The sequence below is a fragment of the Ambystoma mexicanum genome, chromosome 3p, assembly GCF_040938575.1.
Source record: "Ambystoma mexicanum isolate Mex_15411 chromosome 3p, UKY_AmexF1_1, whole genome shotgun sequence".
NCBI lineage: Eukaryota > Metazoa > Chordata > Amphibia > Caudata > Ambystomatidae > Ambystoma > Ambystoma mexicanum.
The window spans coordinates 4,174,211-4,191,286 of record NC_090925.1 but is presented as its reverse complement, the minus strand read 5'-3'; the positions used below and the strand labels follow the sequence as shown (position 1 = coordinate 4,191,286).

Below are 17,076 nucleotides of genomic sequence, written 5' to 3'. Positions count from 1 at the left end.
AAGCCCCATATCCCCTTCACTGCCACTCCCAGACCTGCATCTGAAACCCCATATCCTCTTCTCTGCCACGCCCAGGCCTGCGTCTGAAACCCCATATCCCCTTCACTGCCACTCCCTGGCCTGCATCTGAACCCCATATCCCCTTCACTGCCACTCCCAGGCCTGCATGTGAAACCCCTTATCCCCTTCACTGCAACTCCCAGACCTGCATCTGATATCCATATCCCCTTCACTGCCACTCCCATGCCTGCATCTGAAACCCCATATTATCTTCACTGCCACTCCCAGACCTGCATCTTAATCCCCATATCCCCTTCACTGCCACTCCCAGGCATGCATCTGAAACCCCATATCCCCTTCACTGCCACTCCCAGGCCTGCATCTGAAACCCCATATCCCCTTCACTTCCACTCCCAGGCCTGCTTCTGAAACCCCATATCACCTTCACTGCCACTCCCAGGACTGCATCAGAAGCCCTATATCCCGTTCACTGCCACCCCCAGGCCTGCATCTGAAACACCATATTCACTTCTCTGCCACTCCCAGGCCTGCATCTGAAGCTCCATATCCCCTTCACTGCCACTCCCAGGCCTGCATCTGAAACCCCATATCCCCTTCACTGCCACTCCCAGGCCTGCATCTGGCACCCCATATCCCCTTCACTGCCACTCCCAAGCCTGCATCTGAAACCCCATATTCCCTTCACTGCCACTCCCAGGCCTGCATCTGAAACCCCATATCCTCTTCACTGCCACTCCCAGAGCTGCATCTGAAACCCCATATCCCTTTAACTGCCACTCCCAGGCCTGCATCTGAAACCCCATATCCCATTCACTGCCAAACCCAGGCCTGCATCTGAAACCCCATATCCCCTTCACTGCCACTCCCAGGCCTGCATCTGAAACCCCATATCCCCTTTAACTGCCACTCCCAGGCCTGCATCTGAAACCCCATATCCCATTCACTGCCAAACCCAGGCCTGCATCTGAAACCCCATATCCCCTTCACTGCCACTCCCTGGCCTGAATCTGAACCCCATATCCCCTTCACTGCCACTCCCAGGCCTGCACGTGAATCCCCTTATCCCCTTCACTGCCACTCCCAGACCTGCATCTGAACCCCATATCCCCTTCACTGCCACTCCCAGGCCTGCATGTGAAACCCCTTATCCCCTTCACTGCCACTCCCAGACCTGCCTCTGAAATCCCATATCCCCTTCACTGCCACTCCCAGGCCTGCATGTGAACCCCCTTATCCCTTTCACTGCCACTCCCAGACCTGCATCTGAAACCCCATATCCCCTTCACTGCCACTCCCAGACCTGCATCCTAATCCCCATATCCCCTTCACTGCCACTCCCAGGCCTGCATCTGAAACCTCATAACCCCTTCACTGCCACTCCCAGGTCTGCATCTGAAACCCCATATCCTCTTCACTGCCACTCCCAGACCTGCATCTGAAACCCTATATCCCCTTCACTGCCACTCCCAGACCTGCATCTGAAACCCCATATCCTCTTCACTGCCACTCCCAGGCCTGCATCTGAAACACCATATCCCCTTCACTGCCACTCCCAGGCCTGCATCTGAAACCCCATATCCCCTTCACTGCCACTCCCAGGCCTGCGTCTGAATCCATATATCCCCTCACTGCCACTCCCAGGCCTGCATCTGGCACCCCATGTCCCCTTCACTACCACTCCCAGTCCTGCATCTGAAACCCCATGTCCCCTTCACTGCCACTCCCAGGCCTGCATCTGAAACCCCATATCCCCTTCACTGCCACTCCCAGGCCTGCATCTGAAATCCCATATCCCCTTCACTGCAACTCACAGGCCTGCATCTGGCACCCCATATCCCCTTCACTGCCACTCCCGGGCCTGCATCTGAAATGCCATATCCTCTTCACTGCCACTCCCAGACCTGCATCTGAAACCCCATATCCCCTTCACTGCCACTCCCAGGCCTGCATCTGAATCCCCATATCCCCTTCACTGCCACTCTCGGGCCTGCATCTGAAATGCCATATCCTCTTCACTGCCACTCCCAGACCTGCATCTGAAGCCCCATATCCCCTTCACTGCCACTCCCAGACCTGCATCTGAAACCCCATATCCTCTTCTCTGCCACGCCCAGGCCTGCGTCTGAAACCCCATATCCCCTTCACTGCCACTCCCTGGCCTGCATCTGAACCCCATATCCCCTTCACTGCCACTCCCAGGCCTGCATGTGAAACCCCTTATCCCCTTCACTGCAACTCCCAGACCTGCATCTGATATCCATATCCCCTTCACTGCCACTCCCATGCCTGCATCTGAAACCCCATATTATCTTCACTGCCACTCCCAGACCTGCATCTTAATCCCCATATCCCCTTCACTGCCACTCCCAGGCATGCATCTGAAACCCCATATCCCCTTCACTGCCACTCCCAGGCCTGCATCTGAAACCCCATATCCCCTTCACTTCCACTCCCAGGCCTGCATCTGAAACCCCATATCCCCTTCACTGCCACCCCCAGGCCTGCATCTGAAACCCCATATCCCCTTCACTGCCACTCCCAGGCCTGCGTCTGAAGCCCCATATCCCCTTCACTGCCACTCCCAGGCCTGCATCTGAAACCCCATATCCCCTTCACTGCCACTCCCAGGCCTGCATCTGAAACACCATATTCCCTTCACTGCCACTCCCAGGCCTGCATCTGAAATCCCATATCCCCTTCACTGCCACTCCCAGGCATGCATCTGAAACCTCATATCCCATTCATTGCCACTCCCAGGCCTGCATCTGAAACCCCATATCCCCTTCATTGCCACTCCCTGGCCTGCACCTGAACCCCATATCCCCTTCACTGCCACTCCCAGGCCTGCATGTGAAACCCCTTATCCCCTTCACTGCCACTCCCAGGCCTGCATCTGAAACCCCATATCCCCTTCACTGCCACTCCCAGGCCTGCAGCTGAAATCCCATATCCTGTTCACTGCCACTCCCAGGCCTGCATCTGAAACCCCATATTCTCTTCACTGCCACTCCCAGACCTGCATCTTAATCCCCATATCCCCTTCATTGCCACTCCCAGGCCTGCATCTGAAACCCCATATCCCCTTCAGTGCCACTCCCAGGCCTGCATCTGAAACCCCATATTCTCTTCACTGCCACTCCCAGACCTGCATCTTAATCCCCATATCCCCTTCATTGCCACTCCCAGGCCTGCATCTGAAACCTCATATCCCATTCATTGCCACTCCCAGGCCTGCATCTGAAACCCCATATCCCCTTCATTGCCACTCCCTGGCCTGCATCTGAACCCCATATCCCCTTCACTGCCACTCCCAGGCCTGCATGTGAAAACCCTTATCCCCTTCACTGCCACTCCCAGGCCTGCATCTGAAATCCTATATCCCCTTCACTGCAACTCCCAGGCCTGCATCTGAAACCCCAGATCCTCTTCACTGCCACTCCCAGGCCTGCATCTGAAACCCCATATCCCCTTCACTTCCACTCCCAGGTCTGGATCTGAAACCCCATATACTGTTCACTGCCACTCCCAGGCCTGCATCTGAAACCCCATATTCTCTTCACTGCCACTCCCAGACCTGCATCTTAATCCCCATATCCCCTTCATTGCCACTCCCAGGCCTGCATCTGAAACCCCATATCCCCTTCACTGCCACTCCCAGGCCTGCATCTGAAACCCCATATCCCATTCACTGCCACTCCCAGGCCTGCATCTGAAACATCATATCCCCTTCATTGCCACTCCCAGGCCTGCATCCGAAGCCTCATATCCCCTTCACTGCCACTCCCAGACCTGCGTCTGAAACCCCATATCCCCTTCACTGCCACTCCCAGGCCTGCATCTGAAACCCCATATCCCGTTCACTGCCACTCCCAGGCCTGCATCTGAAATCCCATATCCCCTTCACTGCCACTTTCAGACCTGCATCTGCAACCCCATATCCCCTTCACTGCCACTCCCAGGCCTGCATCTGAAATCCCATATCCCCTTCACTGCCACTCCCAGGCCTGCATCTGAAACCCCATATCCCCTTCACTGCCACTCCCAAGCCTGCATCTGAAACACCATATTCCCTTCACTGCCACTTTCAGACCTGCATCTGAAACCCCATATCCCCTTCACTGCCACTCCCAGGCCTGCATCTGAAATCCCATATCCCCTTCACTGCCACTCCCAGGCCTGTATCTGAAACCCCATAACCCCTTCACTGCCACTCCCAGGCCTGCATCTGAAACCCCACATTCTCTTCACTGCCACTCCCAGGCCTGCATCTGAAACACCATTTCCTCTTCACTGCCACTCCCTGACCTGCATCTTAATCCCCATATCCCCTTCACTGCCACTCCCAGGCCTTCATCTGAAGCCCCATATCCCTTTTACTGCCACTCCCAGGCCTGCATCTGAAACCCCATATCCCCTTCACTGCCACTCCCAGGCCTTCATCTGAAGCCCCATATCCCTTTTACTGCCACTCCCAGGCCTGCATCTGAAACCCCATATCGCCTTCACTGCCCCTCCCAGGCCTGCATCTGAAGGCCAATATCCCCTTCACTGCTACTCCCAGGCTTGCATCTGAAACCCCATATCCCCTTCACTGCCACTCCCTGGCCTGCATCTGAAACCCCATATCCCCTTCACTGCCACTCCCAGGCATGCATCTGAAACCCCATATCCCATTCATTGTCACTCCCAGGCCTGCATCTGGCACCCCATATCCCCTTCACTGCCGCTCCCAGGTCTGGATCTGAAACCCCATATCCCCTTCACTGCCACTCCCAGGTCTGGATCTGAAACCCCATATCCCCTTCACTGCTGCTCCCAGGCCTGCATCTGAAACACCATATCCCCTTCACTGCCGCTCCCAGGCCTGCATCTGAAACACCGTATCCCCTTCACTGCCACTCCCAGGCCTGCATCTGAAGTCCCATATCCCCTTCACTGCCACTCCCAGGCCTGCATCTGAAACCCCATATCCCCTTCACTGCCACTCCCAGGCCTGTATCTGAAACCCCATATCCCCTTCACTGCCACTCCCAGGCCTGCATCTGAAACCCCATATCTCCTTCACTGCCACTGCCAGGCCTGCATCTGAACCCCATATCTCCTTCACTGACACTCCCAGGCATGCATCTGAAACCCCATATCCCATTCACTGTCACTCCCAGGCCTGCATCTGGCACCCCATATCCCCTTCACTGCCACTCCCAGGTCTGGATCTGAAACCCCATATCCCCTTCACTGCCACTCCCATGTCTGGATCTGAAACCCCATAACCTCTTCACTGCCACTCCCAGGACTGCATCTTGAAACACATATCCCCTTCACTGCCACTCCCAGGCCTGCATCTGAAACCCCATATCCCCTTCACTGCCACTCCCAGGCCTGCATCTTGAACCCCATATCCCCTTCACTGCCACTCCCAGGCCTGCATCTGAAACCCCATATCCCCTTCACTGCCACTCCCTGGCCTGCATCTGAAACCCCATATCCCCTTCACTGCCACTCCCAGGCATGCATCTGAAACCCCATATCCCATTCATTGTCACTCCCAGGCCTGCATCTGGCACCCCATATCCCCTTCACTGCCGCTCCCAGGTCTGGATCTGAAACCCCATATCCCCTTCACTGCCACTCCCAGGTCTGGATCTGAAACCCCATATCACCTTCACTGCTGCTCCCAGGCCTTCATCTGAAGCCCCATATCCCTTTTACTGCCACTCCCAGGCCTGCATCTGAAACCCCATATCGCCTTCACTGCCCCTCCCAGGCCTGCATCTGAAGGCCAATATCCCCTTCACTGCTACTCCCAGGCTTGCATCTGAAACCCCATATCCCCTTCACTGCCACTCCCTGGCCTGCATCTGAAACCCCATATCCCCTTCACTGCCACTCCCAGGCATGCATCTGAAACCCCATATCCCATTCATTGTCACTCCCAGGCCTGCATCTGGCACCCCATATCCCCTTCACTGCCGCTCCCAGGTCTGGATCTGAAACCCCATATCCCCTTCACTGCCACTCCCAGGTCTGGATCTGAAACCCCATATCCCCTTCACTGCTGCTCCCAGGCCTGCATCTGAAACACCATATCCCCTTCACTGCCGCTCCCAGGCCTGCATCTGAAACACCATATCCCCTTCACTGCCACTCCCAGGCCTGCATCTGAAGTCCCATATCCCCTTCACTGCCACTCCCAGGCCTGCATCTGAAACCCCATATCCCCTTCACTGCCACTCCCAGGCCTGTATCTGAAACCCCATATCCCCTTCACTGCCACTCCCAGGCCTGCATCTGAAACCCCATATCTCCTTCACTGCCACTGCCAGGCCTGCATCTGAACCCCATATCTCCTTCACTGCCACTCCCAGGCATGCATCTGAAACCCCATATCCCATTCACTGTCACTCCCAGGCCTGCATCTGGCACCCCATATCCCCTTCACTGCCACTCCCAGGTCTGGATCTGAAACCCCATATCCCCTTCACTGCCACTCCCAGGTCTGGATCTGAAACCCCATAACCTCTTCACTGCCACTCCCAGGACTGCATCTTGAAACACATATCCCCTTCACTGCCACTCCCAGGCCTGCATCTGAAACCCCATATCCCCTTCACTGCCACTCCCAGGCCTGCATCTTGAACCCCATATCCCCTTCACTGCCACTCCCAGGCCTGCATCTGAAACCCCATATCCCCTTCACTGCCACTCCCAGGCCTGCATCTTGAACCCCATATCCCCTTCACTGCCACTCCCAGGCCTGCATCTTGAACCCCATATCCCCTTCACTGCCACTCCCAGGCCTGCATCTGAAACCCCATATCTCCTTCACTGCCACTCCCAGGCCTGCATCTTGAACCCCATATCCCCTTCACTGCCACTCCCAGGCCTGCATCTGAAACCCCATATCCCCTTCACTGCCACTCCCAGGCCTGCATCTTGAACCCCATATCCCCTTCCCTGCCACTCCCAGGCCTGCATCTGAAACCCTGTATCCCCTTCACTGCCACTACCAGGCCTGCATCTGAAACCCCATATCCCCTTCACTGCCACTCCCAGGTCTGGATCTGAAACCCTGTATCCCCTTCACTGCCACTCCCAGGCCTGCATCTGAAACACCATATTCCCTTCACTGCCACGCCCAGCCCTGCATCTGAAGCTCCATATCCCCTTTACTGCCACTCCCAGGCCTGCATCTGAAACCCCATATCCCCTTCACTGCCACTCCCAGGCCTGCATCTGAAACCCCATATCCCGTTCACTGCCACTCCCAGGCCTGCATCTGAAACCCCATATCCTCTTCACTGCCACTCTCAGGACTGCATCTTGAACCACATATCCCCTTCACTGCCACTCCCAGGCCTGCATCTGAAACCCCATATCCTCTTCACTGCCACTCCCAGGCTTGCATCTTGAACCCCGTATCCCCTTCACTGCCACTCCCAGGCCTGCATCTGAAACCCCATATCCCCTTCACTGCCACTACCAGGCCTGCATCTGAAACCCCGTATCCCCTTCACTGCCACTCCCAGGCCTGCATCTTGAACCCCATATCCCCTTCACTGCCACTCCCAGGCCTGCATCTGAAACCCCGTATCCCTTTCACTGCCACTACCAGGCCTGCATCTGAAACCCCATATCCCCTTCACTGCCACTCCCAGGTCTGGATCCGAAACCCTGTATCCCCTTCACTGCCACTCCCAGGCCTGCATCTGAAACACCATATTCCCTTCACTGCCACTCCCAGACCTGCATCTGAAACCCCATATCCCCTTCACTGCCACACCCAGACCTGCATCTGAACCCCATATCCCCTTCACTGCCACTCCCAGGCCTGCATGTGAAACCCCGTATCCCCTTCACTGCCACTCCCAGGCCTGCATCTTGAACCCCATATCCCCTTCACTGCCACTCCCAGGCCTGCATCTGAAACCCTATATCCCCTTCACTGCCACTCCCAGGCCTGCATCTGAAACCCCATATTCCCTTCACTGCCACTCCCAGGCCTGCATCTGAAACACCATATTCCCTTCACTGCCACTCCCAGGCCTGCATCTGAAACCCTATATCCCCTTCACTGCCACTCCCAGGCCTGCATCTGAAACCCCATATTCCCTTCACTGCCACTCCCAGACCTGCATAAATTATAAAAAGCGAAGTGTTGCTGTGCCAGGGGTTTGTAGAGAAATGGGTTTGTGCAGTTATGTGACCTCTTCCTGCTACCCCTCTATTTTTGCAAATAATATATTAATGCATATCACGTCTATTTCTTTGACAAAGAAAAATGAAACACCAGAAAGACTGAAAAAATACTGAAATGGTTCTGTATTTTGTTGTAACACAAGCTTGAAACAGCTACAATTAGTGGTATTCAAACAAAACATACAATCAATTGATAACAACTGACAACTGAGGGCCTGATTCTCATCAAGGTGTTAAGTACCGAAATGGACGTTAAAAGGGTTAACAACATTTTCGGTACTTAAGACCTATTCTGAAGGTGGCGCATTCTTCCGAAGTCGGAAGGAATGCACCACTTTCAGAATACATGTGGCAGGTGCTAGGATGGGTTGGAAACCAACCTAGCAACCGCCACATTAGTAAACTGGCTTTTTGAAAGCCTATTCTTGTGGCACTCCTCCAGTTTAATATGTGTGCTAAACTAGCGCACATTTACGGTACCCTTTTGGTGCCGTTAAACTGGAGGTGCGCCACAAGAACCCTTGTTTGGTGTAAATGGAAGTGTCCATATACACCACACGGGAGTATATGAACAGTTTCCTATACACCAAAGTAAGCAGCTTCAACATCCTGCAATGTTGAAGCTGCTCACTTTGTGGTGTATCGGCAACATTTTCATTAAATAACGATTCCCTCGTTATTTAACGAAAATGCTGCCGAGATTCTGCAATCCGCCTGTTTCAATTAGAATTAGAAACAGGCGGATTACAGCGAAAGCACTGTCGTGCTTTGCGAAGACGCCCAGGCCCACATGAGAATAGCAGTGGTGCCTGGGTATCAAGAAATGCCGCAGTGAGTTGTGCTATTTAGCACGCTCACTGCGCCAACATGAGAATCGGGCCCTAAGTCATGAGCAAGAATGCAAAACGCCAAATAGGTAATTTTTACAAAAAAGTTGAGAAATAAAGCAAACACAACTCAAAATGCGAGTCCGATAGACACAAGGATCAGAGTGTTGGCCAGGGTACTAAACAAGAAAAGAAAAGAAGGGGAAATATAAAAAAAAGGAAGTGGAACAGAAAAGTAGCAAGGATTTGGAAAAACACCGAATGAGGGTAGATTAAAACAAAAGTGGACATGAACATTCCCATCCTAACATGATATTAGAGACACATCATTGCAATGATTGTTACTTGTGCCGCTCACATTTTAAATCATCACTTTGGTGAACATAATTCAAATCTGAAAATAACTTTAAAAAATGCAAACAGTAAAATGGTGGTGCATCCCGGAAATAGCTTCTTTTTCCGGAATCAAATATTGCCAACGCGGTGGGGAACTAGGTTCAAAGCAGGATTTCTTATGTTGGAATAAAATGAAAACCTACACGCCCCTCACTTGTATTGCGTTTCGGCGGTTAACATACAGATAAACATAAAACGTAAAATATTCCGCCTTCATCAGGGCAGTAATAACAAGGTCCTGCAGAGCATGAAAAATAAAAAAAAGGGGAGAAAAAGGAAAGGGAGGCAATGAATGCCATAATAAACAAATATCTGGTGTGCTTCGTCAAAAATTAGATGTGGAAAGTTAAACTCCCAGTCCTGCATCTGGCACCCCATATCCCCTTCACTGCCACTCCCAGGCCTGCATCTGGCACCCCATATCCCCTTCACTGCCACTCCCAGGCCTGCATCTGAAACCCCATATCCCCTTCACTGCCACTCCAAGGCCTGCATCTGAAAAACCATATTCCCTTCACTGCCACTCCCAGGCCTGCATCTGGCACCCCATATCTCCTTCACTGCCACTCCTAGGCCTGAATCTGAAACCCCATATCTCCTTCACTGCCACTCCGAGACCTGCATCTGAAACCCCATATCCCCTTCACTGCCACTCCCAGACCTGCATCTGAAACCCCATATCCCCTTCACTGCCACTCCCAGGCCTACATCTGAATCCCGATATCCCCTTCACTGCCACTCCCAGACCTGAATCTGAAACCCCATATCTGATTCACTGCCACTCCCAGGCCTGCATCTGGCACCCCATATCCCCTTCACTGCCACTCCAAGGCCTGCATCTGAAACCCCATATCCCCTTCACTGCCACTCCCAGGCCTGCGTCTGAAACCCCATATCCCCTTCACTGCCACTCCCAGGCCTGCATCTGAACCCCCATAACCCCTTCACTGTCACTCCCAGGCCTGCATCTGAAACCCCATATCCCCTTCACTGCCACTCCCAGGCCTGCGTCTGAAACCCCATATCCCCTTCACTGCCACTCCCAGGCCTGCATCTGAAACCCCATAACCCCTTCACTGCCACTCCCAGGCCTGCATCTGAAACCCCATATCCCTTTAACAGCCACTCCCAGACCTGCATCTGGCACCCCATATCCCTTTAACAGCCACTCCCAGGCCTGCATCTGGCACCCCATATCTCCTTCACTGCTGCCACTCCCAGGCCTGCATCTGACACCCCATATCTCCTTCACTGCCACTCCCAGGCCTGCATCTGGCACCCCATATCCCTTTAACAGCCACTCCCAGGCCTGCATCTGGCACCCCATATCTCCTTCACTGCCACTCCCAGGCCTGCATCTGACACCCCATATCTCCTTCACTGCCACTCCCAGGCCTGCATCTGGCACCCCATATCACCTTCACTGCCACTCCCAGGCCTGCACCTGAATCTCCGCCCCTCCTGCTTGCATCTCACCCCTGGTAAAAGGCTGTGTGGTCGCGCCACTCACGCGCATGTCTCTTTCTTTTCACAGCCTACAAGTGGATGTTCCAGCAAATGGCGCACAACGTCCTGCTCCAGTACCTGGCCTGGGTCACCTACCCGCTAGTCCTCATCCTGTTTGCTGCCATCTTCTGCCACCTGGTGTCCCCGCAGGCCATTGGTGAGATATCAGGAGGGATGGGCCGAGGGCAGGGGTTGTTGAGGCCATTGCTTTGTGAGTAATTCTGCCTGTCTCCTGCAATCAGCATCTCAATGACTGCGTGCTGGAACTTTCCACTTGTCTCTCAACTCCTGTCTCTGTCTCTGCTCTTTCTTCTTCTTCTGTGTCTCTTCTCACAGACTCGCTGGGTTCCTCTCTTTCTGCCTGACTGTCTCTTAGAGTGTTTGCTGGTTGGCAGATTGTGCTGGTTTCTTCCAGGGATGTCATTTCACCAAAATGCCAGGGATAGTGGAAGTGATATCACAGGGCCCTTGACCTATGATGAAGTCACAGGAAGTGATTTCATTTGAGCCCACCCCGAAGTGACATCACCGGAAGGGATGGTCCACGACCTTTCACCCCTTGACAAAGCAGGAAGCGACACCACATAGCATTGTTCCTAAATACGAAAAATATGGTTATGATATCACTAATGTGATATGCATTTCAAATGGAAGCTTGTTCTACTCTAAATGCTTTTTGGACGTTTGTGTCTGCATTGTGAAATTAAGGTGTTTAAGAACAGACTGAATCAGTGACTCACCCCCTGAAGTGTGCCTAAAATAAACTTATAAAAACCTTTAATAAGTCTAGCAATTATTGTATAGATTTCCAGAAAGACACATTATTTGGTATTCCTATTCTTTCTTATTCAGGGTTACTGCTCAAAGTGTTACATTACAGACCAGGAACATCAATACATTTTTCTTATACAAAAAATGTGTTTAGGGGCAGCAAGGGGGACCATAGGGGTAGGAAGGGAGACCTCAGGGGTCGCATGTGCGTCCCTTGGTCACCCCCAAATGATGGCCCTGGTTTCTCCCTCCGTCTGTCCTTCAATGTCCACCTCTCGGCTGATGGTTGTGTCACCAGGTGGCCTCTGTAGTGAGGCCTATTGTTGGAGCGATTCACCTCTTTATGTCTGCGTCTCTCATCCCTCTTTTCATCCATCTCTCTGTTGCCCTCATCAATGTCTCTCTTCTTCTACCCCCCATCTACCCATGTCCATCAAATCGTTGCCATTGCAATGCGATCGGATTGCTATAAAAACAACCTTTTATTCAGTCCCATTCATGAAACTAAAACTTGGATGAAAAAACCTGCACTTTTCACTACATAAATGAGGCTTCATAAGAGCTCTACACATCCTTTGGGTCGCTTCCTTCCTTAAATTACCACATCCTCCTTTGAGTCGCTTCCTCCCTATATTACCACATCATCCATTGGGTCACCTCTTCTGCACATTACACATCATCCATTGGGTTACTTCCTCTGCACATTATGCATCATCCATTGGGTCACCTTCTGCTTACATTATGCATCATCCATTGGGTCACTTCCTCTGCACATTATGCATCATCCATTGGGTCACTTCCTCTGCACATTATGCATCATCCATTGGGTCACCTCCTCTGCACATTATGCATCATCCATTGGGTCACCTTCTGCTTACATTATGCATCATCCATTGGGTCACTTCCTCTGCACATTATGCATCATCCATTAGGTCACTTCCTCTGCACATTATGCATTATCCATTGGGTCACCTTCTGCTTACATTATGCATCATCCATTGGGTCACTTCCTCTGCACATTCCACATCATCCATTGGGTCACTTCCTCCCTACATTACCAGATCATACATTGGGTCACCTCCTCTGTACATTATGCATAATCCATTGGTTCACCTCCTCTGTACATTACACATCATCCATTGGGTCACCTTCTGCTTACATTATGCATCATCCATTGGGTCACCTCTTTCTTACATTACCACATCATCATTTGAGTCATTTCCTCCCTACATTACCAGATCATCCATTGGGTCACCTCCTCTGTACATTATGCATAATCCATTGGGTCACCTTCTCCTTACATTATGCATCATCCATTGGGTCACTTCGACCCTACATTACCACATCATCGATTGGGTCACCTCCTCCTTACATTACATATCATCCATTGGGTCACCTTCTGCTTACATTATGCATCATCCATTGGGTCACCTCTTTCTTACATTACCACATCATCATTTGAGTCACTTCCTCCCTACATTACACATCATTCATTGGGTCACCTCCTCTGTACATTAATATCATCCATTGGGTCACCTCCTCTGCACATTATGCATCATCCATTGGGTCACCTCCTCTGCACATTACACATCATCCACTGGGTCACCTCCTCCTTACATTACACATCATACACTGGGTCACTTCCTCCCTACATCATGCATTATCCATTGGGTCACGTTCTCCCTACATTACTGCATCATCCATTGGGTCACTTCCTGCTTTCATTACGCAACATACACTGGGTCACTTCGCCGATATGGTAAAAAACACAACAGTTGGTTACAAAAGGAGCAAAGGGTCTTAAAATGTCTCTATGCGATTTCTGGGAAGGACCAGGTGAACAGAACCACAATGCACCTTTGGCTGTAGATTATCTTGGTGCTTGACAGTGTCAAGTTGGCTTCAGGGTGCTTTGCAGGATTCTGTGACAGAGTTCGAGACGAGAGTCAGCTGCAGGTATCAGGCGGCACAACAGTTTGGCAAGCGAATGTGGACAAATGGCTGCAGGCTGGCAGCTCGGGTCAGGAATCATTGTCTCAGTGCTGATTGGCGCTTCTGAAGCACTGGTTGAGATGTCTTGGTTTTTTTTCAGCAACTGCAGCTTGACATCGGTCAGCGTTGCAGTCGGTTGCAGATCCGTTCCAGATCTGTTGCAGATCGAGGAACTCGACTAGCTCGAAAATGTCAAAAAGCTGAGGAGTTTGTTGCAGGCAGCTGCCTTGTCCTTGCTTGTAGGTTCAAAGACCTTCTGGCAATTCCTGCCCAGGAAGCTTGCTGTAGAACCTAGCAGGGCACGCTGTGTACTGGTCAGGTACTAGTTCTGGAGCAGCTGGAGGGTCCTCTGAGTTTGTCATCTCCCTCGGTTCCCTGGGAGAAGATCTGGCTTCCCTCTTTGGATATTCTATCCTTCCTTCACTGGCAGAAGATGTAAGGTAGCCTGTACCTTCAGCCTGGGTCCAAGGATGAGTTATTCTTTCTGGGAGCCTGGCTTGTGCTGGATGTCCATATCTAATCCCTGTAGGAATATGGCCCAGCGCAAAAGCTTATGGTTCTCCCCTTGTATGGCCATTAACCATCTAAGAGGCTGGTGGTCTGTTAGGATAGTGCAGTGTGACCCAAAGATGTAGGGCTTCAGCTTCTTCACTGCACACATGACCGCGTAAGCTTCTTTTTCAACAACGGCTCAGTTCATTTCCCTTTTTGACAATCGCCTGCTAATGTAGGCAAAAGGTTGCTCTACCCCTTGAGAGTTCAGCTGCACTAACACTGTTCCAATCCCAAAATCACAAGTGTCTGTCTGGATAATGAACTCCTAACCATATTCTGGCACTTTCAGAACTGGGGCCCTGCACAATCCAGCCTTTAAATCCTGAAGGAGGTTTGACAGGCGGGGGTCCAAGTTAACTTCTTTGGCATCTTTTTGGACATTACATCATTCAGTGGCATGGCAATGGCCCCATACACCTCGATGAATGACCAGCAGTTCCGGTGAGACTTAGGAAGGCTCTCACCTGTGTCTCGGTGGTGGCGATGTCCCAGCCCTTCACACTTCACCTGCACTTTAGCTTCCAGAGGTTGTTTCTTACCTCCACTGACCAAGTATGTCCCTGTGCCCTGTGTTATCTGGCACTTCGTGGCCTTGATAGTCAGATCTGTGTTCTGCAGCACCTGAAGCACTTGTTTCAGGTGGGATAAGTGATTCTCTGAGGTGTGGCTGAACACAGCAATGTCATCTAAATTGGAGACACTGAAGTCTTTTAGTCCAGACAAAACCTGGTAAACCATCCTCTGAAAAGTGACAGGGGCATTCTTCAATCCTAAGGGCATCACAGTGAACTGGTAATGACCTTCTGGGGTTGGAAATGCTGACCTCTCTCTCGCTCGATCTATCAAGCTCACCTTCCAGTACACTGCCATGAGGTCAAAGGTACTCATGGACTTGGCCGTGCTGAGTTTGTCAATTAGCTCATCTGCTCGGGGAAAGGGGTGAACATCTGTACTCGTGACAGATTTGAGCCCCCTATAGTCCACACAAAAGCAGACCTCAGTTGTTCAACCACTGGTCGTTTTAGGGTCCAGTACCACTGGGCTAGCCCAGGGGCTGTGGGATGGCTCTATCACTCCTAGAGTCAACATACTGGAAACGTCCTCCTTCATGGTGTCCCTGACCTCATCGGACATCCAGTGAATCCTGCTCTTCACGGGCTTACTGTCTCCAGTGTCCACATCATGGGTGCACCAATCTGAGAGACCTGGAGTCCGCGAAAACAGACCAGCAAACTCTCCCAGTAAACAGCAACAGTCTATCAGTTGCTGTTCTGACAGGTCAGTTGTAAGGTTGACACCTTCAACCAACCCATCTGTGGCTTCAGTGTGCAGGAGGTATGGGAGAGGATCAGTCTCCTCCTCAGTCTCTCCGTCAGTCACTAATGCCATGACCAAGTCATCCCGGCTATAATGGGGTTTTAGCCGGTTGACATGAAAGACCCTGCCCATCTTTTTAGGACATTTCACGTAGATGAGATAATTCACCTCACTGACCTTTCCCAGCACACAGCAGGGATCAGTCCACTTGTCCTGAAGGGCACTGGGTTTGACAGGCTCCATAATCCACACCCACTGGCCTGGAGAATAGACTGTCACTGTGGCCTTCTGGTCGTGCCAGTGCTTCATCAGCTCCTGACTGGCCTTTAGGTTCTTTGTACACTGTTCCATGTACTTTGCCATTCTAGACCAAAGGCTGAGTCCATAGTCCACCGCATCTCATGTGGGGATGAGGGGATGGCCTCCCATCCCGCTCACTAGACAGGGGTCCTTGTGCTGAGGGTTCAACAGAAGCTCAAAGGGACTAAACCCTACTCAGTTCTGTGGCACCTCCCTATAGGCGAACAGTAGGCATGGCAGGAGAATGTAGAGAGGTAGATGTACATGTCATCTCTAGTGCCCGCGCCCTCATCTCCGTTGCTGTATATTGGAAGAACAGCAAGAAGACACTATGCATGACACCAGGTATCATTTCAATACCGCATCGAGGATACGAGAGATGTTATGCACTCAGACAACTGTATCGAAAGTATCCTTGAACTGACGTTGTAGAAGGAAGTATCCAGACATCACTGAACAAAGAAGAGCTATAAGTGAAGTCTGGCAGGTGCAAAGTGTTGTCATGAAGAAAAGACGCAAGGACGCACTGAAACGATATACAAATACTTAAAGAATGAAGATGTGACTGAAGTAAGAATGTGAATATATATGCGAATAAGAAAACATCATATACACTGCGAAGATAAGTCAGAAGAGATGCAGTAGATGTATAGATGCAGAAATGCAAGATAGATGAGATATATAGAAGCTATAACATGGGTAAAGCATCCATGATGAGAAAATGGATGTCGACTCTGTACAATTAGTAAACGAGAAGCCTGAAGGAGAGAGACCAAGGCTGCAGAGCTGACAGGCGTTGGAATATAGCTCTGTGCAAGAACAAAGAATATCTGTTTAGCTTGGGATCAAGGATGAGTCAGCAAGAAACAACTGCAAGGCACAAAAGAAGTCGAAGAGGATAAGTTACATACGCAGGACATAATTTTCTTAGATTAAGCAAAGGAAGTGAACATTTGAAAGTGCCAAGGATTGAACAATCAAAGATGCAGAAAGCATATGCAAGATGAAGCAACCAAGTCTCCAGAGGCCGAGAGGAGTAATAGCACCCAATATAATTGAATCAAATAGCACTAAATAGAAGGTCAGAATGGACACAATCGTGATGTCCTCACACGTGATGCAAGACCAGTAAACAAGGCCTATTCATAAAGGTCCAGATGAAGATAGCAAAGTGCCTTCACTCCCTTTAAAGTTC

At 51.3% G+C, this 17,076-nt stretch overlaps 1 protein-coding gene across 1 annotated transcript in view; it reads left to right on the top strand.

Annotated features, from left to right (window-relative positions):
• Window positions 1–17,076, top strand: part of CLCN1 (chloride voltage-gated channel 1) — a 1,282,884-nt gene that overhangs the window by 312,986 nt on the left and 952,822 nt on the right. The window contains exon 4 of the mRNA XM_069650302.1: window positions 10,975–11,103. Within this exon, the coding sequence (XP_069506403.1) occupies window positions 10,975–11,103 (129 nt within the window). The remainder of the gene's footprint in view (window positions 1–10,974; window positions 11,104–17,076) is intronic.